The sequence below is a fragment of the Haliaeetus leucocephalus genome, unplaced genomic scaffold (assembly GCF_000737465.1).
Source record: "Haliaeetus leucocephalus isolate CR32 unplaced genomic scaffold, Haliaeetus_leucocephalus-4.0 Scaffold526, whole genome shotgun sequence".
Classification (NCBI taxonomy): Eukaryota; Metazoa; Chordata; class Aves; order Accipitriformes; family Accipitridae; genus Haliaeetus; species Haliaeetus leucocephalus.
In genome coordinates, this window is record NW_010972962.1 from 1693216 (window position 1) to 1720859 (window position 27644).

Genomic DNA, 27644 nt, shown 5'->3' on the forward strand with positions numbered 1-27644 from the left:
CGCGGCCCCCGCCCGGCCCCGCCTCCGGCCCCCGCCGGAGGCAGCCCCGGGCCCCGGTCGTCCTCCTGACCGCCAGGGGTCTGCTGATGGGAGTCCTCAACTGCCATCCTTCTTTCCCTCTGAAGTTTCTCTGCTTGCTGCTTTCAGTGTTTAGTCGCAAAATCGGCACGCGCAGGGCAGGCTTCGTCTTTGCGACTGGAAAAAGATAATCAACTGGCATTTTTAGCCTAAGGAAGGGGAGAATAAATAGGAAATTTTCGGATGACGTGATTTTGCCACGCCGTAAGTATAGCACAGGGAAACATTCTGGGTTGGCAGAAGAATAAGCAGGTTGCTGTGTGTAATTCTACAGAGAATTAAGAAAATCAGAAACTTTTTACAATTTAGATACATATATCACATCCCTCACTGTAGTGCTGGCAAGTGAGGACTTGAAGGATTTAAAGCCTGGATGTTCGATGCTGCAGCACCCCTGCAGTCTTCCTGACTGCCGTGCCATAATTCGAATGCCTCTTTGGTATCTCTGCTCCTTGTACAGTGTTTTGCAAAAGCTGAAGAGTTCAAAGAAGGATCTGGACAGTAAATAGGAGATAGAAATGGGTTTGATCTTTGTTTTAAGGACTGTTTATAAACTCTTCTTGTGTAAAATCCCTACATCCTCTTTGGAGGACACCTGTTCCGTGTTGCCTGAGGTAACACCCTTTTCCACAGGCTGTCCAGAGGCAATTCTGTGCATTGGTGTAAGCAGAGCTGAAGTAGCTAATGCAAAGCAACATCGCCATAGTTCTCTTCTGGGTGACAAAAGCAGCGCAAGATGAGAAGCACAGGGGAGTGAGGGCGCGTCACCACAGTATGGGGGTGATGACCAGTGGGCCACGTCCCTGTGTGAGGAGCCAGGCAAAGCCTGCAGAGCCAGGGCATGGGGAAGGTGAGTTGCTGTGGCCATCTGGGAGCCGACTGCCGCAAGCTGCTGCCTGGTGTGGCGAGCTGAGTGTTGGTCCTGTTAGGGTGAAGGTTTACAAGGTTGTTACTGTGAGTGTCCTTAAGCTGTGAAGTTTGCCTACACTGCCTAAACAATAGCTGAGCTTCAGAGCAGGCTTCCCATCCTGGCTGTCCATCATGCCCATTTGCTGACTCCACACGCCACAAGACAGATACGAAATGTCAAGCAGAAAAGAGACCTTTAGTAAGGCTTTGGACAAAACAGCTCCGGAACGCTCCCGTTAACGTGCGAGAAAGAGCTCTGGCATTTGCCTGGTTGCTCTGCCTGCAAATACCTGGCATGGCTTGCCGCAGAGACCCATGCTGCTGGGAAATATGCCAAAGTCCAATTTGTCAGTTTGGTTCAATCACATTATAGATTTACCTTTTATTCTGAAATAATTATTTATTAGTGTCTCCCCAGAGGAGGGCTGCAAGTGCTGAATGCTAGCCAACATCTGTCTGAAGTGTTATTGATTTGGGGGTGAGTTAGAGCTCGCCTTTGAACCACAGACATCTGAAAAATGAGTAACAAGAACTGAAATATTTTCTTTCTGAAAGGAGAAGCTGTATATTAGGACTGTTGTTGTCACAGGACTTCAAACCTTGGTTATTAACTTACTAGGCGTGGGTCTCAGGCACAGGGAAATGATCTACTGAGCAGGGACTCCACTACAGCGTTGCATCTCAATGCAAGAAACGTTGTGCATGCTTTTTCTTGATGATGAAACGTGAACAATTACTTCCACACTGGGGAAGAAAAACAGCTGTGTTGGTATTTGTGGACGGAAGGTTCATGAGTCAGCCCTTACGTGGTTTTGGCTTTTATCTTCCCGGAGCACCCCACTGCGGGCCCTCCTCTGCCAGCGCAGCGTGGGTGGGTGTTCGTAGGAGCCCTGCTGAAGTTTTGTCTCGTTGCCGAGGGAGTCTGTTGCTTTGGTGTTCTGCTAGCAGCCTTGAGCAGCAAAAAAATAAAAACAAAAAAAAGTGACGTTGCGTGCATCTTGGGGGCAGCTGTCAAAATTGTTTTAAATCGCTCTTCCCATCTAGTTCGGTCTCGCGTAGGAGAGTTTGTGCGGTGAAGCGCGCGGTGTAGAACAGACTCATGTCCCCGTCACTACACAGGACGCTGTCGTGTTCTCGGTAGAGAAACGTTCCTGTACGCCTTACCAAAAAACCGCTGGCGAGCAACCGCGCTGCGCTGCACGGCTTGACGCCGCCTGGAGCGAGGGAGCTCGGCAGGCACCGCTCCGCTGAAATAAGACCCGGTGGCGTTGCAAGCCGCGTAGCGTCTGGCGCGTTTTAACGCTCCGTCCCCCCGCAGCCCGGAGGTGGAAAACGAGGGCGGGTACCGCCGGGGCGGCTGCCGGGCGCGCCCAGGGCCCCCTCGCTGCCTGCCGCTGAGGCGAGGTCCGGGCTCAGCAGCGGGGAGCTGCCCCCTGCCCGGCGCCAACGGTCGCCCGGCGGCCGTTACCAGCGCCTCGCGCCGGACTACGCCTCCCAGCAGCCCCCGCGCCGCTGTGGCGAGACCACGGCGCCGGGGCGGGAAGGGCCGGGAAGCGACGGGCGAGTGGGGGGGACGGGGCTGCCGGCGCCTGCGCGGCCCTGCCCGGGCAGGGCGGCCCGGCCGCGGCGTCGCCGTCGCCGTCGCCGTCCCCTCCAGTGCTGTCTAGTCCGGTCCCGTGCGGCGCGGCTGGGCTGCCTCCCGGCCCCCGCGGCGGCCGCTCCGCGCCGATGCCATGCTACGACCAGAGGTCTCCGCATCCTACCAGGAGGTACGGGGGGGCCGGGGCAGGGCTAGTGGGCGGCGGGCCCCAGCGGGGCCGGGGCAGCCCCCCCCACCTCCGGGCGGTGATGCCCGACCCGGGGCTTGCCGCTTGCCAAGCGGTTACACTCGGCGCCGTCGCCCTGAGCTCAGTTCGGCTCCGGTCTCCGGCTCTGCGGCTCGGCAGGGCTGGCCGCGTCGCTGCCGGGGGCCGAGAGCCCTGGCGAAGCGGGTCGTCCGCCGCAGGGAGCCCGCCGCAGCCGGCCTTGCGCCTTGTGGCCCGTCTGCATCCGCTCAAGCGCGGCCGAGCCGGGTGGGTGCCTTCACCTGCCCGGAGCTGCCCCTAGCCCTCCTTCGTACTGCCGGGCAGCCGGGAGGTCGGGTCGCATCTACACTCGCCAGAAAGAAACGGGGGTTTGGGGCGCGCTTTATTTCATGTTTTACCTTTCAACGTGGTTGAAATAATCGGCAGCAGCTCTTTTAAGTGTATGAGCTAGGGACAGCTGGCCGGTGAGCTCTGCAACTGGGGCTTTCGTAACAAGGAGGTGGAGATGGTCTGTCGGGCGTGAGAAGCGACTTTGGTACCAGAGCTGAAACTGAAGGCCGCGTTATCATCCTGCCGAGGGCCCGAAGCAGCGCCTAGTTTGCCTATCAATGTACAGGCTCGAGCAGCCAGAATTCCTTGCTCGTTCCTGTCTCTTGTACTAGAGATACAAGCTATTTGTGCCAAGTTCAGCAGCGGTGGAGGCTTGCAGCAGGGCACTTTTGTTTGCGTCTTGCAGGCAAAAGGACTGCAGATGTTTGCCTTCCTCTGTGTGTGATGGGTAGTTTGGGGCTCTGTTTTAATACGTTCTAATTTAGTTTAGTACTGTCTGCTTAGTTTCAGCTTCTGGTTTTTGTGCCAGGCTAGAAGGCATTGGAAGGTGACGAATCAGTGGACCAGCAAAAGACCTGTATGGACAAGTTCTCCTTTTATTTAAGAGGGTTTTATTTCATGATTATCAGGATGAAATTAACGCATGTAAGAGCTTGTATGTAGGTGAGGTACTTGAGAGAGTTCATGAAATCACACTGGTGCTTGAAGTATGGACTGGACTATGCATGTTACATTTCCGACTTGGGTATCAGCCACCACTGACACTGCTCCATATGTTTGGGATTGTCCCAAACTCCGAAGCACAAGTCTAGATGGTGTGTAAGTGCGGTGGCTCTGTTTGCATCCCTTCTCCGGTGCCTGGGGCAGTCTGTGTGCTCCTGCCACTAGCAGGGATGCTCAAGTATCTAGAATTGCCTTTTCTGAGCTTCCGTTTGTCCAGTGCTTTTCTGTGTGCAGGGCTGAAAAGGAACTCCCAGGTCATGGGCAGGCTCCTGCAGCTTCTTACTCAGCTGTACGTGCAGAGCCCAGGGGAATGCTGAACAAAGGTCTGTTTCATGCCCTTTCTGCTCTTGACATCCTATCCTATCTCTGCATCCTATTGTAAGCTTAATTGCCCTGCAGGTTTGTGTTCCTTCTGCATTAGCACCATGCTTCACCTCTTTATCAAAAATAACATGTAGGAAGAGCTGGCCTGTGAGGTCACGCCATTGCCATACGCTAGGTTCACTGTTGTAATTTGTCTTGAATTGGGGATTCTGTCAAGTGTGAAGAAACTAGAATCGGCTGTCATGCAGTAGTGCTGCGCTGGCTTCCCAGTCAGTAGGAGACTGTAGTTCAGTACGTCTATAAGTTGTTGGGTTTGTAGGTCTGTGATGCCGTGCCTTGTAGAGTCAGTGTGCTGTACACTCAGAATGTGGTGGCTGAGCCACGAACAGCCCTAGGTTCTTGGTGGCCTCAGTGGGTTTATGCAACTTCACCTCTTGTCAAGTCAGGTGTTCAGGATTTGCAGTGAAATTAGTTGGTTTTAGGGGGCCTTACACATCAGGTCAACCTACTCACTGCACCTGAGGCAATGTTAGCACACCTGCTTTTGACTAGCTGTCCTTCACTGGTTTTATGTGTGAAAAGCTTATGAAACTGTATCTGCCTTGTGAGCAGAGATAAGAAAACATAGTTGCATATTGTTTGGGTTTTTTGTTTTCTTTCTAAGGAATACTGAAAGGTTACATTTTCTGAGTTTTTCTTCTCCTATGTGTTGAAGAGTTGCTGTAGGTCCTCTTGAGAGGGTAAGAAATGTTGCATATTGTGTTCTTGTTTAAACCTGTGTTGGGATCTCCTTGCTATGAGGAATAGAAATCGCTTATTCTCTACATAACCTCAGTCGATGAGGTGCCTGTACCTGGGGAACCATGGCTGAACCAGAGAGGTGAGGGAGTCAGCTGAGAAACTGCAGTGACTTTGTAACTTAAGTTAAACTTTTTGGATCAGCTTTGGTACAAGTAATTTGCATGAGTATAATTTGAACGGGCTTCTTAGCTGATTTGGCTTAACCAGTACAAGAGGTTCAGTGAATACTCTTCTTGTGTCAGAATAGCTTATTTTGGGTCAGGTAAACAAATAGACCTGGTGTGTTTCTACAAAAAGGAGCAGAGTGTTAATTTTCCCTTATTTTATGAAGATAATTGAAAAAAGTATCTTTGGTTGGACCCTGGTAAGTCTCCTGCAAATAAGCTGAGTTTAGCCTATTAGTTACCTGTTCGCTCCATGCCTCACACCATGGGAAATCATGCTTTATTTATGTGCAAAGCATTTAAAAACAGCTGGGTAACTGCTTTCAACTTGCTTTGCATGGTCGAAATGAATACAGAAATATAGCAGGAGGTGACGGAGACTTTACGTCAGACTTCGAAGATGTACAATGAGTGGACTCTTTCCTAATAAGAGGTTAATGGTATAATGATGATTTCAATACTGAATTAAAGTTGGGTGAAATAAAAGCACTTCCTTATGGATACATGCACGTTACTGTTGAGTAAGTTGGGGGTTTAAAGTTTAATAGCATTCAGTATGGCTGCTGCATTAACTGTGCCCCCATTTTCCTTGAAATAGGAACAAAGCTAATCTTCCTTACCTATTTAGGTAGGTGATGCCGAGTGTTTAGCTCGGACAGTTACTGTGCAACACATGATTTGCTGCAAGCTTATGCCCTGGTTTGCCTTGCTGTAATTTGCATGTCAGTCTCTGCCACGAAAGAAATTTGGAAAACGTACAGGAGATACTTTATATATGTATAAAAAGTCTAATGCTTTACAATCTCATGTGATGCCTACCTGATGTGACAAGCTTCTGACTTTGGTGGAAGTGTCTTGGCAGTTTGGGCCTAGAGCTCTGAATAGCAAAACAAGGAAACATCTGGTCTCTGTTCTGTTTTAGAAACACTGGAAGACTAATTAGTTGCATAACCACTAATATATAATAATATGTACAGTGAGCTCAAATAAGTACCAGAAATGTAGGGATGTTTGATTGTTGCCTTGTAATGACCCACCTACCTATGTGGCTGAGACTGCATTTGAGTTACTTGCCCTAATGCCTGTTAAAATGCAACTCACTCTTTTTGCACCTCTTTGTTAAGAAGTGCTAATGCTCTGTTTGCTGGTATGTGCTGTAGTTTGTTTATGCCTAAAAATAAGTTCTTGAGTGACAGAGCGAAGTTCCTGCTTATTTCAGAGGACATTGTCCTAATTGGGGGTTTAAAGTGTGCTGAAGCTGCCAGGGAAACAATTACTTTGATCTTGAAAGAAAAGGTGATGTTATTATTGAAGGAGCAGGGTGGAAGTAGGTTAAATTTAATGTGCCGTCTTTCCTTTTTTGCAGTGTGCAAGTGACTTAATTTTTAGCTGTAGATCTACATAACTGTGGCTCTTGTGAACAGGTGGAACAGATGTTGGGTGCTCTTGGACTGGTGGCATGTTTTTGTGTGTTTGGTTAGTTGGAGCCTCTTTTATTTGTACCATAGAAATTCCAGCAATTGCAAGTTGAGAGCATGTTTGGAAATTGAACCACTGTTTTAACTACACAGCTGAGTGAAGATGTGGAGCGAATATCTGAAAACCCAACAGATGAGAGAGAAGGAGAGATGGAAGTTCATGAAGATGCCAGCTCTGTTATTTTACCAGGTGAGTACTATTGACCCAGAAATTACCAATTTTAAGTGCCTGATAAGCTGCTTCTGTGTGGGGGTTTGGTTGGGGTTTGTTTTTATTGCACTTCTGAAAGCAAACAAAACACTAAATTACTTATTTTGGGGAATAAGTAGTGGTGGAAAGCCAAGGAGTTTTTCCAAGGATTGAGGTGAGAACACTTCTGTGTCATGAACTGTGCTCAAAGAAGATTCAGCACATCTGGTTCTGAGATAGCTTAGTATGTCATCTTCCTTTATGTTGTATCTTACCTGAGTTGCAGTGTCTGTGATGGCAGTGGATTGCAAGCAAAGTCTGTGTCAGATTTACATGAGCAAGATGCAATATTGAACAGATGTGCTTTTAAATGGATTTTAGTTAGACTGTTCGGACCTGCTTTTGGAGGGTGCGGGATAGTGTTAAATGGGCTTATTGCAGCTCAGATGAAGGCATTAAGGTAAGCCAACCTGAAATGAGTATTGCCTGAATGCTTTGCAGCTGTTCAAGACATACTTGTTTCAGTAGTGCAATTTTGTGCACATTAATGTCTGAATTTCCTTGGCTGCCATCTCCTGGCTTGTAACTTGGGAACACAAGTGTGACCATGGACCTTTGTAAGTGGTTATGTGTTCAATAGGATTTACTAAAAGGCTGGTGTTTGCTGTGGTAACGAGCAAACACCAAATGATATTGTTATAGTTGAAGGGCAGAGTGTGGCATGGCCTGAGGGGGCCTGACTCATTAAATTATATCACACAGAAGAGTCAGCGTAAAACATGCCTACTTATCTCCTTTCATATGTTGGGTTTTAATGCTTCTTTTGTGTGTTCAGCTGTATATCGCTCATGATCAAAACATGACATGTAACTCAAGAAGAGTACATGAACTTTTTTCCTTACAAGTATTGCCAAAAGAAATGGCAAGTGCAAGGAGTATGGGGAAAGCAGTGTCTGTGTACAAGTGAGACTAGTGTGAAGATCTTCAGAGAATAAGCTTTGAAGGCAAGGAGACTGTGGGAAAATTGGGTTGGTCTTTTTCTAGCTGTAATTGGAAGGATCCTTTTGTGAAATTTCATGTAGTGTGCACAAGGAGTTGTGAATTGGAGTCCAAAAATGAGAGTGACTTCTACCATGGTGGCGATGCAATACAGATAGCTGTGTAAGAGCATTAGAATATTAAATCTTTCTGCTGATACATGTGCTAAGTGTGTTAAGAATCACTTCAGACAGGGAAAGGGAAAAGGAGTTGTTTTTTCCAGGAAGGAAAGATTGACCATCAACAGACTTCTTTTCTTATGAACTTTGAACTTTGTTTGTCTTGGAAGTGTTGTCCTTCTTGAAAATAAACCTTGTTTCCTGCCTGCCCTGTCCTTAATCAGAGTGCCAAATTCAACATGTGAAATAGAGGCACAATCTTTGGACGATTATGCCTCATGCTTGAGAAGGAAGCATCTGTCTGACTGATAATCAAAACCAGCAGTAGTTGTGGTTTTTCAAATCAAGCTGAGTTTGAGGCTTATTTTCCTCTCAAGTGATTGATCTTTAAATGAACACTACATAAATTCAGCCCAAATATCTGTATTTTAAAGTCCTAATCCATATTTTGTTTGGTTCCAGATAGTGAACTGGGTACCACTGCCCCTTCTTTGCGTTTCAGCAAGACGTGCCTAAAGAATGTTTTTTCAGTAATTCTCCTGTTTATTTATCTGCTGCTCATGGCTGTAGCTGTGTTCCTCGTCTACCAAACCATCAGTGACTTCAGGGAGAAGCTCAAGCACCCAGTGATGTCTGTCTCTTACAAGGAAGTGTCCTTGTACGATGCACCTGGTAAGAGTGGTAACAAACAAAATGGGTTAAGTTGTTGTTCACATTTATCTTAGATTGTTTTGAATTTTTGGTGTTGATTCTTCAGGGCCCAGAGTGCGTATAATGCTTTGACCCAGGTCTTTTTCACTTCCTCTTTTCTTAATCTATGTTGTGTTGAGTTTGCACAGAAATATTAATATTGTACGGGAGATTTGGGGAGCTTTCATGCCAATAACATGAATGACAGTAGCTGTGGAGCATTATGCAACATTTGATAGATAAGAAGTGTTTTAAGACTCTAGAATGAGTCCTCTTTTAGGGAAAGAAGATAATTTCTTACGGAAATATTCTCAAAACTGTTATCGTTCCGCACTGGACAGCGAGATGCTGTTGACAGTGAAGAAGGTGAATTTCTCAAACGAACCACAAAATAACCACAATGCCACTTTCTGCTTCTGTTCTGCATTGTTTACAACTTGGTATTACATCAGTAGGCAATGAAAATGTGATGTGACTGCAGGGAACAATGTTGGCATAAAAATGCAGTGTGGCATCAGAAAACTGTGTTGTAGTTTGCAGGAGGGATTACGCCACAGAAGCATTTTTGAATAGTGAGTCCTATCATTATTATTTTTTTAAATTATCCGGTAGCCATTCATAAATAGAGCTGTGGTAGCAAATGCAGCTCCAACAGTCATAGGTCAGTTTCCAATTTAAAAATAATGCTTTTGTTTGAAGTGTTACCACATTTTACAAAGAACCACTCCAGTAATTGTGGCTGAAAGGTGAGTGTTTCAAGTTGTTGCCATATGCCTGTAGTTGTTTTGCTATAATGGTCAGTTAGGCTTGGCTCTGTAAGTAGGTCGTCGTGTCCGGATCATATGGATCTGACTGTAAGAGCAGGCTTTTCCTTTTTTTTTTTTTTTTTTTTCCTCCCTCCTCCCCTCCCTCCTCCTCTCCCCCGAGCTTTTCATACAGCAACAGGAAGTAAATGTCATTTAAAGAAGCAGAGCAACATACATGTAAATCCAAAAGTATTGTCGGGGATCCCTGCCATATCAGAGAACCTAAATTAATGTAGCTCTTTACTTCATTGCTCCATTAAAGTGATGAGATGGCAAGTTGCAAGCATGGAGCACTGAAGAGAGGGATAAAGCATTTTTAGACTGATACATGCTGACTGCTTTGACATCTTGCATTTTGGTGGACAGGCCATCTCAGTTGTGTGAGTTAATCATATCTAATAACTCAGATCATACTTTTTTTTTTTTGGTAGTTGGTCTACATTATCTTCAAGAATGCTTGTTTCCAGTAATAAATCTGGCATATGTGACGTAACAGGATTGTTGGTTTTGGGCCTTGTATTTTGCCAGCTTTCTACAGCTGGGGTGACTGAGGTTCTTTTAATGCATGCTGTTGGTCTGGAATGGTAGGTTTATGATGTATATGAATTTCCATACAGGTAAAGTAGTAGCCTGCCTACCCAATGATACAAGTAATAAGGGATGGTAACAGTTTGTACTCGTTTGATGGCTTTGATTTTTATCATGACATTGTATTCAGTGAACAGAAGATGCTAGATGTTCTGAAGAGCATCTTTTCACTTTTATTAGATCAGTCAGTGATCTTTGATCTGTCATGTATAGTACATACATTATTTCCAATTAAAATTTGACATGTTAAATGATAATATCTGAAAACGTACATGCTGAAGTGCTGCGTGTCCCATTTGACTTCAGTAGTCTCCTTATTTACTTTACGCGTTCATTTCATTTGGGGCGAAAGGGACTGATGTGTTAGCTGCTGGCTTGTGGGAAGACTAGGGAAGCTTAGTAGCTTCTGTGAACCTTGAATTGTTGTAACAGAATGTGAACCCTGATTTTTTCAACGCATCACGGGGGTTCTCTCCTGATGCAGCGGGCACTTTTGTCCTGCTCCAGAAAAATGCTGAAGTGTGTAGTTTAATTTGATTGTTTTGCTGGATCTTGAGGATAGCTCAGTATCCTGCAGGATTAAATCCCAGAATTAAAATCTATGTTCTTGGAAAAGCAATTGGCTCTCTTCAATGTTTTTTCTTCCAAAACAGGTATTGCTTTTTACCCAGGCAAGGCTCGGCTGCTTAGCTGCAAGCATCATTACTATGATCACATTCCACCTCTGATAAATCCAGGTCAGCCAGGAGACATTGAATGCACCACGCAGAGAATCAACTACACAGATCCTTTTACTAATCAAACTATGGTAATAATAATATAGTAGAACAGAACTTATTCAGTGGGGGTGTTCTGCTCGTAATGGTATTTGAAAGTAAAAATATTTACTAAGTGCTGCAAAAGATCGTTGCTTCTAGGTTTTTTTCAAGCCATCTGTCCTTTTGTTTTCAGAAATGTAAAAGACCCCAGTCAGTGTGTATATGTGTTATGGAAGATCAGCTGTCATGTGGGTGTGTGCAGCATGAAAACCTGAATGGGACAAAATAAGTCATTTTTCACAATGAAACTCTCGCTTCATTCCTCTCCTAAATGAACTGGCAAGCATACTCCTTGGTATAGTAAATCTAGCTTTGATTGAAAGCAGTAGCAGTTATTCCATTAAAGTAGGATAGCTTCTCTCTTTTTGTATGTTTGCTGGGAATTACATGCTATTTTTGTCACACTTGGAAAAATCTTAACTGGGCACCAAGTGTTTCATTACACTGAAATGCTGTGAGCCAATAAGATGGCTACATTGAGTGATAGTCTGTCTTAAATTGCCCCTAAAAATACAGGGAATCTAGCTTCTGTATAAATAAATTTTCAAAAAATAAAGTATTAAATATGGTCATTTGTATCTAAAGTGATTGCTCAGATTATTTAAGGAAACTAAATGTGAACAAACAAACAGTCAAGGTACCTGTTTGGTCAACTTTTTTCCTCTTCATGTTTTGCCTTTTGTCTAGTCACCATTTCTGGGAAGCAGCTCCTTAGTATATTTGAAAGTAATATTCTAGGTGCAAGTCTAATTTAATTTCTGCCACTAATATGCTCTTTCTGCATGTTTTAACAAACTAAGAACCTGCATTTTATGCTGCATGGTAGATTCATTTAGAAGTCTGCTTATCCAATAGGCTCTAGTCCTGTAGTGGAATGGAGAGCTACTGAGGCAGAGACCTCGGAACCACGCAGAGCCCTGTTCAGATTGGCTAAGTCCTTTTGCAAGCAGCAGCTTCCTGTTCAGTATAATGCCTGCACTACTTTAAGTTGTATTCTGCCTGCTAGCATTTTTTGTTGTGTTTTTTTCCTTTTAGCATCTTACTTGAGGTGCTGGGGGATGTGAAACTGTTCCTCTTTCTCAAGGAGAAGCCTGATGTTCTCCACATCAGACTCCATATTAATTTGTTTCACATAAAGTGCTGAAAGTTCCCAGACTTTAATGCTCAAAACAGTTTTGATTGTCCTTCTGCAGAATGCAGGTTACAGGGCCTTGACTGGTAATTCCACATGAATCCAAAGGACTATGATAGAACTAAAGCAGAAAACCAGGAAATCTTGATATAAAGACCTCTTTTTTAAACTAAAAGGAGGGATTCAGTTGGCATTCTTGTTAGATATTTTAATAGATGTATGCTTAGTAGCAGCCAAGAAAATCTTGGTGTGTATTAGATTTCTATAGAGTATTAGTGACAGATGGCAAATTCATGAGTGGAAAATAAGGATTCCTTTGCTACTCTCAGCATCTCTCTGTTTGCTTACAGAAGTATGCTTTGGTTGTTCAAGGCCCTCGTGATGTGAAGAAAAAGGAACTGGTGTTTTTGCAGTTTCATTTAAATGGAACAGACCAAGATTTTAGTGCCATTGACTATCTTCTGTTTTCTTCTTTCCAAGAGTTCATCAACAGGTATGTAAATGGATGAGCCTGTAACTGCATTGAACTTGCTACAACAATACTAGTGAAAGCAGGGCTTTTTTAGTAAAGATCACACAGGCTTTTATTTTATTTTATTTTATTTTATGTTTGGGTTACACTGGTGCTCTTTCATGTCTTAAGTTACTAGTATTACTTTTTAGAAAATGAATTGAGGACTTTTTCCGTGACAAAGACTACCTTTCAGCTATGCTTCAGCCATTTGTTGCTTCACTTTCTAAAAGTTTGAAGTTTGTGCTGGCTTACCGCTGTCTGCTGCTGTGGGTGATCAGGAAGTGTGCTGTCCTGGGCAGTGTGCTCAGGAAGTGCACTGAGAACACTAACATTTCTGTACCTTTGGTTTTTTGTGGTTTTTTTTTTTAAAAAGCAATTACTGTAAAGGTCAAGTCCCTAGATTGATTTGTTGTCATTTCATTGAAAGATTAACTATATTTCTGTGTATTACTAGCTTTATGTAAGATTTAACAGAATGATGTAATTTCATAGATGGGGTTTTCAAAATTGCTTCGTATTGGTTTGACATTGGTGCTGTTGGAATAACCGATCAACCTTCCTCTAATTTTAACAGAGGTGGAATTAATCCTGTCTTGAACTTTCTTGAAAGTCCCACCCTTTTTCCCACTTTGTGAGAATAAATTCCATACTTGACCGTTAAATTTTTCCTTTAATTTAAATTCAGGTTCTATTCTTCTCTCTGTGATCCAGATTAAAAGTTAGATGAGATATTAGTCACAGTGAGACCTAATAGAAAGCCTTAACTTGGTAATGGTCAGATGCTCAGTGAAAAAAGGAAAGGTGGTAAAGGCCATATGCAGAACAAAATTAGGTGAGGGAGGAGAAGAGAAATAACAGATTTTATCACAACAAAGCATTCTTGGAGGCTTGGACATGGTCATACCAGTGCTTTTCAGATGCAGCAAAGACTGGAAGTGTTCAGGCACAGTATCTCTGGGTGGCCAAACACCAATTACCTGAATTTTCTTTTTACAAAGCATTTCTACTTCAGTGAAGGAGAGCTCTTAAGTCATTAAGTACTTTCTGTAACTGTACTAAAAGGCCTCATAAAATGCTAATGTTCTGGATATTTTAGGCATTGATATTTTAGGGTGAGAAAATACCAGTTAAGAGTAGTGATATAGAAGGTGCTACTTGTTCCTTCTGTGTTGTTTTTTCTTGGGTTTTGTGGCTCATGCTGCAGTTAGCGGTATGCACAGTGGGACCAATTCCAGCAAGGTGCACAACTGTTTGTATACCGCAAGCACTGTCTGAGACCACCCCTTGTGAAACACAGAGCAGAAGGCGCAGTTGTGTTGCATCTGGTTCCTGGCTCTTTGCAGAATGAGCCAACTTACCAAGATACAACTTGGTCTATGCATCTTCCAAATCTTGGAAGCCTCATTTCTGTGCTCATTGTATCAATTTGCAGGTAAGCCATTTTAAAGAGCTGTTTCGTCCCAAGTTAACACATGTACATCCTGCTTAAGTTGGCAGTATTTCTGCAAGCAAGCTGTAAGTCTGCATGCTGCTGTCCCAAAAGCTTGTGCCACATGTTGTGCAAAGGCAGGTTAGGTGTGCAAAACAGCAATAAGTAGTATTGCAAAGGTCTTAGCTTCAAGGCTGTGTTTGTAGCAGTGTAGGTGGATCAGTAAGAATCGTCTGCAAGCTGCCTGGGAGGAACTTGGATTGCAACCTCCTGCTTCCAGGTCTGCCAGGTCAAACCGGTTAGATGGCAGACTCTATCTTCGAAGACATGGGGATGTGTCACTTCGTTCCTAGAGAAGCTGCCTTGTCTCAGTGTTGCAAGGCACCAGAACTGAAGCTGGGAGGGTGAAGGCTGAGCCTGGGTTATGTTTGGAGCAAAGTGAAAAGGTAGGAAATGGTGGTGTCTGTTTGGGGATGCATCCTTTGTGCCCGTTTGCAGCAGGCAGTAGGAACGTGAGTTAAAAATGGTTTTGAACTAACCCAGATAACGGTAAAATTGGCAAAGGTATGTAGGCCTTTAAACTTAGTAGTAAATGATCTGCATGTCTAGGTGAAACACAGTAAGAGCAGCAGTTGTGTGCAAGAGGCCAGTAGTGTCTCTTTCATAGCATCCTCCAAAGCTTGGTACAAATTGTAGGGCTTGTCTTGCTCGGTATATTGCTGTCCTGGCATCCTGGAGCATGAACTGGACAGGCTCAGGGCAGGTTGAAAGTTTTATGTTTTCTCCTGACGATGAAGTACATGTGAAACCGCGTGCATATGTGGAATGTACTCATTCTGTCCACCTTTTAGCAGAAGAGAAAATAGAAATGATTTCTGGTTCATCAGCAGATGCTAAATTTAGTGGATGGGAAGTCTGGACTAAAAAATCTGTAGAAACTGTTGTGTGTCCTTCCATATGACCTCTAGAAACTTCAATTACTGGCCACTGTTAACTACTTTTCCTGACAAAGTGTCTCACTAGTTATGAGAGCATATTATTAGCACTGTGTCCAGCAACTTGTGTAAAGTGTTACCAAAGATGCTGAGATACGTGCTAGAATTCATGAGATATCATAATTACCTTTACAGTTTTTTGCCATGGCTGCAAACAGCTTAGGTTGGGTTGGGCAGGCAAACTGCTGTAAAATGTATGTGTAGGGTATTCCATCATCTTAAATCACAATCCAAAACCCCTTGAAATTGGTGAGAAGAGTCCTGCTGTATCTACACCACAGTTTCTGAGTAGACAGTATTATTTGCAGCTCACTTTTGCTTTAAATAGCAATAATCATATCAGTGAAGGCTGCTGCAAGCATCAGCAATAAGAAAAATGGCATCTAGAGACTTGTATCTTTAACCTTTTTTTTGAGGCATAGCAAGTGGTGAGGACTCAAGGTCCAGTTGTTTCTGTCAAGGGTTTTATTGTCTGCAGCTCTTCTGTTAAAATTGGATTGACAGACTACATGAAACCGGCACTGCTTGGTAGTTTTGTTCTGGCCTTCGCAGAACACTGCTGAGCTGTGTGCTATTGTTGGACTGTGAGTTAGAGGGATACTGCCACTGGCGCTTTTTTTTTTTGAAGGCAGTGGCAGCTGCTGTCTGTACCATATTAATTGGAGGGAAGGAAATAGTGAAACCGTTGCAATTTACCAAAAAAAGCATAGCTAAAAATACAAGTTCCTTTCCTGAACTGTCATTAGTATAATATATGGGTTTAAGAAGAAAATCCTCTGAACATATTACTGACAAAACTATTGTTAGCGTAGCATGTAAAATAACTTACAGTCATGTGAAATGATTAATACCAGTCTGAACAGATCAGAGATTATTTAAGGGTCTAAACAGAGCTCCACGTTCATGTCTCTGGTCTGGATTGCTGTGTGCTGAGAAATAAATTATAACAGAGAAGGATTGAGACTTTTGGTACCACACCATCTGACGCTTTATTGGATCCCATGGCTGTCTGAGAGTTTCCCAGTCTAGGGAAAAGCAAAAGCAATAAACACGAATTGGGTTTGACCCATCTGTGGTTTTGGCTCTTGCTGTTGTGTTGGAATCTGCTGGTGGGATGTCCTAAGCTGCTTCTGGCTCTTGTGGGTTGGTCAACAGAGATTAGTGTTAGAAGGATCCATTGCAGTGCTACAGCCCAGTTCAGAATTAGGTTAGCAGCTCCAACAGTTGGGACAAATACAATCTCTCATGGTCTGATGTTGATCAGTCTGTGCCGGGGCAATGGGTTCTCCGTTAGTAGTTTGAAATGTCAATGGTTACCAGGGAGCATTGGCTGAGAGGAGACCAGGGCTTTGTAGTTCACCTGAGTGAGACAGTGGCTTATTGCACTTCTCTCTCTCTGCTGTGATGTAGGAATTTTTGCATGGTCTTCAGGTACCATTAATATCCTGGGAGAGCCTGGTGCAGGGTATTCCAGGAATCTTACCATACATCCAAAAGACAGTGTAACAGGTAGAACTTAAAAAAAAAGTGCAGCCTTTGCAGGTTGTTTTGTCTTTGGGGTGAAGAGGGGATTAAAAGAAACTGCCTGGAGAATTGTTCTTCATCTTAAAATCCCTTGCTTGTCTTGTGTTCACTTAGTTGTGTGTGATTTTTAAGCTGCATTATTTGCCCTCTGCTATCATTTGTGCAAAGCTTGTGCCTTTCTGCTCTGCTCTCCCCTCCTTTTTTTTTTTCTTTTTTTTTTTTTCTCCTGACTCTGGCAGTAGTCTGGGTTATGGGCACATGCAAAGAGATGCCTTCTCAGACCACTTCTCCACAGCTTCTCCTAAGATATTATTAATCTTTCTCTTTCTAGCCTACAATTACTGTCGAAGGCAAAGTATACTACTGCTGTCTGCTTACCATGTAAGTTGTGGCTGTAATGTTCAGCTCTGTGTCATAACTTCCTGCCTCAATTTTCCATGTTGGCTTGGAAAGCTTTTCTGGGATGCTGTATTTAGTCAGGCATTAGGTATATGACTGGCTGGCAGAGTGCTAATTAGGTATGTTCCTCTGAGTGGCAAAGCACCGTGCTCTTCCATACTGTCCCACCAGCTGCTGCTGTACCCACATACCAAAGGGGGAAGACATCATTGTCAGGTCTCCCTATGTCATGGGTTTGTATGGTGAGGAGCAGTCAGGTAATGGGCTTTGTTCTTATGCTTTGCTCACGTCTTCCTTGGGGAGGTTAGAGAGGTACACTGCCATCCTGTTGGGATCACTGAACAAGCACCTAATGTTACAAACAGATAAAGATGTTCCTAACTCGCTAAAACGCTCTTGGAGTATCGTCTGACTTGATGGGTAGCAAAGCGTGTTAGTTTTTCTTTCCAGAAACGCTCCTCCTTTCTGTTTGTATGCACAATGGAGTTCTGTGTTTGAGCCTATCACCCGAAGCCCTGACTTGAGAGCAATGGCTTTGCTAGTTTTTGCCTTCCTACAAACATACATGTATTCATCTATTAAGCCTAAGAAGGCAGCGTAGTTCAGAGCAGCCATCAGTATGGTATTCTTTTTATCAGTGCTAGCTTTTGCTGCCTTGTAGACAAGGCATCTTGGTTTGTAGGAAGGAGCGCTGATTCTGAAAACTAAGGAAAAAGACAGGCAAAGTGCAAATCCAGTCAGTGCTGGTACAGGACAAATCTTCCTGATTCGTCTGTTCTCTGGGACAAGAGCTTGCTGCTTTAGCTCTGCTTTTCTTCTTTTACTTCTTTGCATCTTTCTCCTGAAAGACCATAATACCTTAATCTCCCAATCACCTAGTCAAGCATACCCTCTGCCGTACAAGCAAAGTATACTCTTTCCCTTCACCTAGGAAGACGGATTTAATGTGAGTCAAAACCGTTTCCCTTTCCCTTGTCTCAAGGACCAGCATACCCTGATGTATCTCTGCAACCTGAAATCTATCTTTAGTAAAAATCAGCAGTCTATGCTTTAATGATTCATGACTCCTAACAGTGGTTTACCCCTTCATTTCAAATGAAACCTTGCTGAAAAAGCAGCTGCAAGGCCAGGCTTATTTCATAGAGATGACATGAAAGTGGCTAAAATCAGAGTACTGAAGATCTCCAATAGCATGTCCTGTGCAGTTGGTAGAGAAAGGACGGAGACCAGATATGCCTTGGAGCTACCTCTTTACCACTTGCAGCAGGAGGGTTATCAGAAGCCTTAAAATGGCTTATAGTCACAGTATTAAAAAAAAGACACAAAGCAATCCTGCTATTCTGGGCCTATAAATATCTGTGATTGCATATTGGGAAAACAGCCATGTTATTGCAGTTGGGAGCCTTACACCAAAGGTATAGTGTTTCCAAAATAATAGGAATAAACTGAATGTAAATTTCAAAGCATTTTAAGTATGTCTGCATTGCAACCAGTTTCTTTGCATCCCAGAAATGGGGCGAAGCAGCCTGCCTTCAGGCTGCTCCTTCCATCTCTTGCTTCCTAGCATTGTGGTGAATTGTTTCCTGGGGTCCTGGCTCTGCTCCTTTCTGTCCCACAGATGACAGATGAGCAGAATAAAGCTCCCCTATAAGTTAGAAGAATCCTGAGGGGCAGGCAGAACTCTAGGGTGGTAGGGCACCAGGTAAGTCTTCTGCAATGAAGAACACATGAGTGCAAGTGCTACCATTAATCAAAACATCACTACTCACAATGTTTTAGATATGTTGAATTTTAGCAGTTGAAACATAAAAGGAATTGTGAATACATTTTGAAGTGCCTGTAGGTCTGACAATCTCCTGCCTATAGTGCTCAGGTACTGCTCTGAGTTTTGTCAGTAAAGTAATGGTCTTTTTCCTTTAGTCCAGAAAAAGCAGAATTCATGAAGGACTGTGAAAGTTCATACTCCAGCTGGAAATTTTCTGGAGGCTTTCGCACTTGGGTCAAGATGTCCTTGGTGAAAACAAAAGAAGAAGATGGTAGTGAGACTGTTGAATTCAAACAAGAGGTAAAAATAGAAAGAGGAGGAGTGTTTTGGGACCTCTTAGTTTATTAAGAACTATTAGTTACTGCCTCAGTTTTAATGATAACTGGCCAACAGAACCAGTTGTTAGGCAAATAGCAATATCACTTGGAAGATGGGTGGGTGGGTTGGCTGGTTGGTTAAGTGAGTGAAAGATGAGGAGCTTGTGTTCTGTTTCATTGCATCCATTATGCCACTTGCCACTGAGCAGTTTTGGCTGTAAAATTACTTGCATTCTTTCCTAACATAGAGAGGTTCTGTAAAAGTGTACATGTCTTGATGTGCTTGGCTGTTGGTATGGCCTAGTGACACATCTCAGGAAAAGATCTAATGGGGAGGCCAGAAAAGCCAGGCCTTAAATGTGTTGTAAGTGACACCTGTAGTCTGAGGTAAGGGTCTAAAGAGATGACATAGAAATATTAACAAACACAGCTACCTTTAGTTCAAGGTAGGGAACAATTGCCAAATGAATTCTCTAAATAATAGCCAGTATTGGAAAGAGGTATTGTTTAGGTTACCACAAGGGCTGATGTTAGGATGAAGAGGTAAACATAAGCCTTGTATCCTTTGTAGCATTCTCATGCCTGCTTTTTGTTTGGCTTGCTTTGGGATTTTTAGCTGTTGAGTATCCTTAGAAACATGGAGTAGTGTAACTTCTTGCATCATTTAAAACTAGAAAATATGCAGGTGGAAGATGCAAACTTAGCTAGAGATGAAATGAGTTTGACTTTCATTCCTGTTCTGTTCACACTAATGGACAGGAAAATAATTGTGTTTTGAGTTTATTATCTTGCTGCCAGTGTTGGTTGGAGAGGAAGTGTCTCATCAGTGGTGAGAAATGAGAATTTTAAGAGCAGTCCTTTCCAGAGTATATCTTTCAGAGACACTTTCTTTTAGTCCATGGTACACTTGGGAAGAGTAGAGCTGTGACTGTGAGGTGGGAACCCTCCTACTCCACTGGAGGAGGACAGGAGGCAAGTCCCAAATTAGTGCCTCAGTTTGGAGGAGAGGGAAGAACGCATCAGTCAGCTGCTGCCATGTAAGCACTAACAGCAGCTGTCTGTCTGTCCTTCATCACCTACAGCTCTGTATCACTTGCCCTTTGGTACTTACCAAGTGTAGGATTTTTGAAAGTCCTCCTTTGTGGGCCCAAGTCTAATGTCTCTAAGAGGAAACAAAAGGCTGACTCAAACTCAGAAAAAGCTGAGCTTTTTGTGATCATAAACATCCATTTAGTCCAGCAGTTACAGACTCTCTGATCATCTGGGTAGGTAAACACTGTTTTGGGGTTTTTTTGTTGTTTTGTGGGTGGGTGAGTTGGTTTGTTTTAAATAAAACCTAGGAAGTAGGAATCAGTACAAATGTGAATTCTGGGTTTCAGATCCATATTAATAATACAGCAGAAGTTGAAACAGCTCAGACATAAATTGCACTTGCTGTGTTTGACAGTACATCTGCTCAAATTGCATAAGGAAATCCATTAGCCTTTCAAATCTGAAATTGGAAGGTGGCATACCAGAAAGCTGGATACAAATATTAGGTCAAATAGCACAGTCAGTTTGCTAACTAGCCCAGTAGTCATTACTTTGTCTTTTCTTCCTTTCCCATTGCCTTCATCGAGCTTTGTGTACTGTTTATTTCCTGGTGTGCAGTTTTCTTGAATGAGTGTAGTTGGGGTGATGGTACGCTGCAGTAAGCGAGCTGTGGAAGTATAGGGCAAGTCTGTAGCAAAGGTGTCTGACCAGAAACCACCGGGTGGTGAAGCTCCAGTATGCTCTGAACGAACATGCATAGTGTTCTAGCTCCTGCTTCTATATGTTCACAGCCTAAAATCTGATCAGAGCAGGGTGTGTGGAAAAGACTGATAGAAATCTTCAAGTGTCTGTAAAGAAACTAAGCCATAGTAGATGGGAGGGTTTTGCAGTAGGCCACCCCTCATACAATGAAAAGGCTTTTAAGAAGGTGACAATAGCACACTGTTTAGGGACTTCCAATTCAGCCTTCCTCTACCTAGAAGAATAGGCTCCCAAAATACGGAAAGGGCAGTTTCCTCTATCTGTCTCATGTTCCCGTCAACCCTGAAATGAAGTTACAGTACTGCTGGATTCATTACTTACAGTACTAAACTCATATAGGAAGAGCAGCAGTACTCCCTTGTGCACACACCAAGATAAAAATACTCCTTTGAGGGCTGGAGAAGGGAGGAGTCCTTCCATCACTTGTTCAGCTGTAACTCAGTGTGCGTTCCTGTTGGGCAACTGTCTGGCTCTTGAGCAGTTTATATTGGCTCCTAGCAGCAGGGGGGTTAGTGCAAGCTGTGTTGTTATTGCCTGTGTAGCTCCCCTCTGGGCTGGGGGTGTGTGTTACAAGACAAGATCAATGTTTTTCTGAGGCCTGATGTCTTAATACTTTTCCAGAGCGTGGTTCATAAGACTATGGTTTCAGGTGGCTGCAACATCGATCTGGTATCCTAAACTGTACCCTGGTGGGACTGTGCTAGAACTCTCTGCCCGTCAGTGCTAGTTTCAAAATGGTAATCTAGTGAATGGGCAGTACTGGGAAGTATGGTTTTAATTGTTAATATCTAGGCTTCTTTCCCTTCCATTTTCACTCTGCACGTGCTGGCATCTTCCAGTCTATTCTACAACTGATTTAAAAAAAAAAAAAATCTTCCTGCCATCATCATGTAGTCTGGTAATTTAGCATTCATTCATAAGAACTTTCCACATGCTGTATTACTCCAAGTAAATGAGTTTTGTAAATGAAATTTCCCCCCTTAAAAGGGAAGAACTATGTAATAAAATAAAGGCCCTGGCTACCAGTGTAAAAATGGTATTGCAGTGTTTTACTAAGTGAGAAATAGGAAAAGAATATGAGCATGAGACAGATGGAAGGAACTGCCCTTTCTGTATTTTGAGAGCCTATTGTTCCAGGTAGAGGAGGGCTGAATTGGAAGTCCATGAACAGTCTGCTAATTTCACCTTCTTACAAGCCTCTTCTGTTGCACAGACTCATTTACACCACTGAAGAACATAACCTGTACATTTCTTTTTTTTCCCCTCTCCCCAGACTAGCGTGGTTAACTATATTGACCAGAGAACTAAACCAAGAAGTGACCAGCTGTTTTTTGTGGTATTTGAATGGAAAGATCCTTTTATACAGACTGTTCAAGATGTGAGTAACATGCTAGTCTCTTTTTGAATTGTTGTCTGACTGTATATGCTCATGGTTTGTGTGGGTGTGCACATGCCTCTGTTACCTCACTCCAAGCAGAAATTCAAAGGAGGAGGTAGGTTACTTCTGAAATTTCAGTCTAGGCTCTTCCTTATATCCAGTAATGCATATTCTGCAGAGGTCAAGACCATCTGCTGCCTTTCCTTGGCTTGGTGACACTCAGCATTCTGTCTGCAGCTAGAGGTACACATAGCTAAGAAAAAGCACATCCCCTGTGTTTTGGCAAAGTGTAGCTCCAGGTCAAGTCTGAACTTTTTGCTTAGGGAAGTGTGCTTGGATAAACAGATTTAATGAGTTTTTTCATTAATTGACAAGCAAGAAACCTAGGCTTAAATTAAAATAATAAAAATAGCCTAGTGTTTTTTTTTAATCCATTACTAGAATACAGTTTGGTACTGCATTCAAGTGCACAAAAAGCACTTTAAAATTTAGCTCAGTATGCTGCAGCCAGAGGTGTATGATGTGCCAGACAAGACCACAGTTGGTCCCTGGAGTGCTTAAAAGGTGTGCAGGTGTTTATTGCAGGTACATGTGCCTTAAGCATGAGCTAGATCTTGTTTTCCTAGTGTTCTAGGGGAAAAGGTCACATACATTTGCCCTCTCTGGAAGAAAGTAGAATGGCAAAGTGTGCAGAGAAAAATCTGTTTAAAATTTTGCATTTAAAGTGGCCTTACCTGACAACTGAAGTCTATCACCAGCCCAATCCACAGAGTTCTTGTTTTCTTGCCCAAAACCAGAGTGTGAATGCAGACTGTGTGGGGCAGGAGTTGGTGGTTGGTCCTTTGAACTTCTGTGGTCATGTCCATGCTGGGGCCAGGCACCTCCTTAGCCTTGAGAGCCTAGTCCTATTCCTGGCACCTCTCGTTCCACTCTGCCAGATGGGGTTCGCACCTCTGCCACCTTCGAGCTGAAAGCTGCCCTTGATCCAGTGGATTGGGGGTGCTTGTTTCCTCTTGCTAAGAAGCCATAGTTCACAAGCACTCACAGCCAGCACTGCTGCTGTTAGGAGGATTAACAAATATGGAAAGCCTGTTTAAGACCTTCTGGCTCAGGTGGTGACCTAGTGACACTGTACTTATGCTGACCATCGGAGTTGCAGACTCCATGGGAAGTCCCAAAGCTGTGTGCTACCTTATTGCTGCCTAAGCCTAGCTCTGCTTGCTTCATCTGAGATCCTAGAAGTCATCCTTGTGCCTAGAGGTGCGAGGAGAATTGCAAACTATAAATAAACTTAACTGCTCTTGAACCAAATGTAGTTAAAAATAGAAATATAAAATACTTGCTGTAGGTCTGCAGAAACAGTTGCCACTGTCAAAAGTGGATTTAGCATTACAATGCTGTCTTGTTAAAGCTTCCCAGTAGTCACTTCTTTTAGCTTTGTCTTCTGGAAGATCATCTTTAATGTGCTACTTATTTTTGTAAATCTTTAAATAATGTAGTAAATTTAATCTATAATCTTGAAATTAGCAATTTAACTGTATCTCTAGTGTTTTAAACAATTGAATATCCTGAAATAGTCTAAAAGGGTGTCCTGGTTTCAGCTGGGATGTAGTTAGCTGTCTTCCTAGTAGCTGGTACAGTGCTATGTTTTGAGTTCAGTATGTGAAGAATGTTGATAACACTGATGTTTTCAGTTGTTGCTCAGTAGTGTTTAGACTAGAGTCAAGGATTTTTCAGTTTCTCATGCCCAGCCAGGGCACCTGACCCAAACTGGCCAACAGTGTATTCCATACCATGGGATGTCCCATCTAGTTTAGGAACTGGGAAGTGGGGGGCAGGGATTTCGCCGCTTGGGGGACTGGCTGGGTGTCGGTCGGCGGGGGGTGAGCAATTGCCCTGTGCATCATTTGTACATTTCAATCCTTTTATTACTACTGTTGTCATTTTATTAGTGTTATCATTATCATTATTAGTCTCTTCTTTTCTGTTCTATTAAATCGTTCTTATCTCAACCCAGGAGTTTTACCTCTTTTCCTGATTTTCTCCCCCATCCCACTGGATGGGGGGGGAGTGAGTGAGCGGCTGCGTGGTGCTTAGTTGCTGGCTGGGGTTAAACCACGACAAAGGGATTTAGCAGCTAATACAGTGTGTTTTCTTCCTGATGGAAGGAATCGGAAAACTGCGGTGTGAGGCAGATGTGTGGACAAGGGACTACAAGCCACCTTTGCAGCATAAGGGAATATGCTGAAAAACACTTCCATTTAAAAAATGGAATTGTTTGTTATTGAACAGGTATAATAATATATGCTAAGTCAGATGAGGGGAATAATATTTTTAATCTCTTTCAGATTATCACAGCAAACCCCTGGAACATGATTGCTCTCCTTTGTGGTATCTTTCTGGCTCTGTTTAAAGCAGCAGACTTTGCTAAGTTAAGTGTTAAGTGGATGATCAAAATCCGAAAGAGACATCTGAAGAGGAGTCGTCAAGTAATGAACCACATAAACTGAGAGTAAGACTGCCTTTTAACTATTTGTAGCAGAAGGGGTAGAAAATAACTGGAATAAACTTTGATCAGCAATACAGCAATTAAAGATGCAAAACAGGTATGTTTTCTTCCAGAAAAACAACAGCTGGAAGAACACCTAGTGAATGGGCCTTTGAACTTCAGAAAGGAGCTAACTCTAGGACAGGTCTAACAAACTCATGCTTTCCTATTTCAAATTTAACAAGATTACCTCAATATATGGGGGGGGACTGGGGGAAAGGAAAGAATTCACTGATGTTCAAGAAGTTAACACTGTAGTGGTTAAGTTCTAAAAAAATGGACAGTGAATGCTTCTCAGAACAGGAGACCATTTAACTTCTGCATGAGCTATGACCTGCATCTGCTGCCGTAACACAGTTACTGCCTTGACTGTGGTTAGTGGAAGGTAAAGCACTCAACAAAAGTCTAGCCTCCCCTCTCTAAAGTATGTGTTAAAACAAAATACACTGGAATTTTATGATGTGTCATTTTTTGATTTAAAGTATAGTGACTTTAATATTAAAAAAATACTTCCAATAAGATATTGTGTACATTCATTGAAACTACCTGCTCTCAGATTCAGCTGGAGCTTTACAGGAGGTAGTCCGGGCAGGAGTACTACTGCAAGAGGGTAAGGTGAAAACAAAGATTTATTCCTGATCAGGCCAACTCAAAGTAAACTCAAGCAACTCTGTACCTGGGCATCTGAGCTGATAAGAGTTCAAAGTATCTCAGGCTGTTCCTCTTCCCCCCAGTCTTTGCCAAGGAAGTGAAAAATAAACTTTCATCAGCCTGGCATTTAAATGTGATTATTTTATAGAGAATACATGCTAACTAACTGTGCTGTGGTGGTGGTGTCTTCTTCTTCCTTATAAGTAACTCAAGCCCCTTATTAGTCTAGATGCCTAGCTCAGACTTGTGGAGTCTGCAGGGCAGCAGTACACCACTGTGTTTGCTCTGAAGGCTTCGTTGCAAGGAAAGGAGGATGCCAAGTCATATTCTGCTTCTTATTTGTATTAATTAATATAATTAATGTATTAATATAGTAATAAGCATATAAAAAGTACACCCTCATTCTTTTTTTCTTTGCCTTCTAAGGAAGCATTTTGGAACACAATTTACTACTTTCAGCTGATCAGAGCAAATCAAGGCACTGTATTGACCAAACACAGCCTTAAACAAGGGAGCAACAACTCATTGTAATAAGAAAAACACAAAACAGCAGCACTGGCTGCAGGCATGGAGGCAGCATGCAGGTTCTCCTGTGTCCAGACAGGTGAGGGCACGAGGAGGTGACAGCCTACCAGTCACTTGCAGTTACTGCTCTTGCCTCTTTCCCAGGTCCTGTGTTGGTGCTTCAAACAGCTTGAAACTTGAATGGTATAGTCTGAGCTCACTTGATCACACTCTTCTGGGAAAAAAAAAAAAAGTTTAAATGGAAGGACAGGTGGTGGTCAGTCAACACTTTCTGTGCAGTATCTTGCAATGATGGTTCTGGTCCCGCAGGGCCAACATTGTACCTGCCTCAGGTGAGGTAGTTAGCATAGCGCACAGCAAGTGAATGAAGTTAAGAGCAGTGAGTAACAAAGACCAAACACTGCACTGTTGAAGCAAACTGTTTGAGAGCTACTTCATCCCTAGGTGCTGGTGTGGTGGGGAATGGGACAAAGTCAGGGCCAGGGAGCGGTGGTTAGTAAAAAAAAAAAACACACACTTAGACCATCCATAATCAAGAAAAACCCTATTCATTTTGCTATGTAACAGCCTACACTGGTAGGAAAGTATTCCACTGACTTCTCTTGTCAGCTTATAGCCCTTTGCTTTCCCAACTACACTGCCAAGGGCCTGCTCTACAGGTAAGACAGAGACAACTGAGCTTTCCTGACTCCTCACTGTCAAAGAAACAGCCAACTGTTTCTTTAACAAATGATATTACAGCAGCTATTTCTTGGATTTTACAAAAATATTTAGAAACAACAATTTGATTGGGTACTGATGCATCCTACTGCATTTTTTGTTCTTTTTTTGCTAATGATGTCAGAGAAGGTAAGTTGGAATATAACCTAGGCCCAGCTCTGGGCTAAGTAGGAGGTGTGGTTAAATAAAGGATGCAGTCCTTTCTGCAGCAGTTAGTGTATTTTTTTAAAAAATAAATTCCCACAGTAGTCAGCTTCAGTCACTACATCTCAGCTATCAAGATCTTTTGTTTTATGAGGAAATGTTACTAAAGCAGGCCAGCTGATTCCAGCCAAGAAATCTTTCTTTTATATACCTATTTATAGGAGTGATTCTAAGAGCAAGTGTTGCACAATTTGTTTGAAATGGCCTCTTATAGCTACTGTGTTGCTCTTCTAATACTTACTCTTGATGTCCATATCTGTAAATTTTTTAACAACTCATAACAATTACAAATGCCAGTAATTTGTTCTTTCTGCCACAGCAAGGTTAAGAGTTAAGATTCCCCAACATCTGTATAATTTATTTCCTTTAGACTGTACGACAGCTGAAAATTATTTTTTATCTCAAATTGGGGCTTTTATTCTATGGAAAAAAGGCACTAAAGTACTAAACCAAGGTAAGTGTCTGCATGACAGTCATTTCCCTCCTGAGCTGGCAAAGTGCACCCTTGCAGGCCCCATAGTGTTTCACATCTGGCTTCAGGGCTTCCAAGAAGCACCAGGGAAAGTAAAGGATTTTTTTTCCCCCCAAATTTTGGGCAGCCACCTACCATGGCAGAGTCTGCTTTGGTCAGCTAATTATGTAGTTATTTTATACAAAACTGACATGTAGAGAGTAGCAACTAACTGGTTTTCATCAGATGGAGCTACTGGAAGCATAAACCCCTTCAGACAGTGTTATTCCCATTTCCTCTGTGAAACACAACTACTTACAGACAAAAATGAAGTAACTAACAATAAAAGCATAATAAAGTCAACTCAGTGTAGTAGAGACATCCCTCCCCCCCCCCCCCCCCCCCCCCCCTCCAAAAAAAAGAAAAAAACCACCACA

At 43.0% G+C, this 27644-nt stretch overlaps 2 protein-coding genes across 9 annotated transcripts in view; one reads left to right on the forward strand and one right to left on the reverse strand.

Moving 5' to 3' along the window:
* The first annotated feature begins 2575 nt into the window (after positions 1 to 2575).
* On the forward strand, positions 2576 to 25638 carry TMEM206 (transmembrane protein 206). 8 transcript variants are annotated; one of them, XM_010576417.1, is made up of 9 exons: positions 2717 to 2756; positions 4885 to 5049; positions 6643 to 6802; positions 8422 to 8631; positions 10697 to 10851; positions 12344 to 12486; positions 18775 to 18919; positions 22004 to 22108; positions 24457 to 25638. In XM_010576417.1, exons 3-9 carry the CDS (start codon positions 6763 to 6765, stop codon positions 24616 to 24618), a joined length of 960 nt encoding a protein of 319 aa, XP_010574719.1. In that variant the 5' UTR covers positions 2717 to 2756; positions 4885 to 5049; positions 6643 to 6762; the 3' UTR covers positions 24619 to 25638. The 8 variants fall into 8 exon arrangements, with proteins under 8 accessions (XP_010574718.1, XP_010574717.1, XP_010574722.1 ...); XM_010576416.1 differs by lacking the exon at positions 4885 to 5049 and having other exon boundaries at positions 2576 to 2756; XM_010576415.1 differs by lacking the exon at positions 4885 to 5049 and having other exon boundaries at positions 2576 to 2756; positions 6706 to 6802.
* The window catches only part of PPP2R5A (protein phosphatase 2, regulatory subunit B', alpha), a 51398-nt gene continuing 46602 nt past the window's right edge, over positions 22849 to 27644 (reverse strand). Inside the window, exon 13 of the mRNA XM_010576412.1 lies at positions 22849 to 23167. Within this exon, the coding sequence (XP_010574714.1) occupies positions 23140 to 23167 (28 nt within the window). The 3' untranslated portion in view covers positions 22849 to 23139. The remainder of the gene's footprint in view (positions 23168 to 27644) is intronic.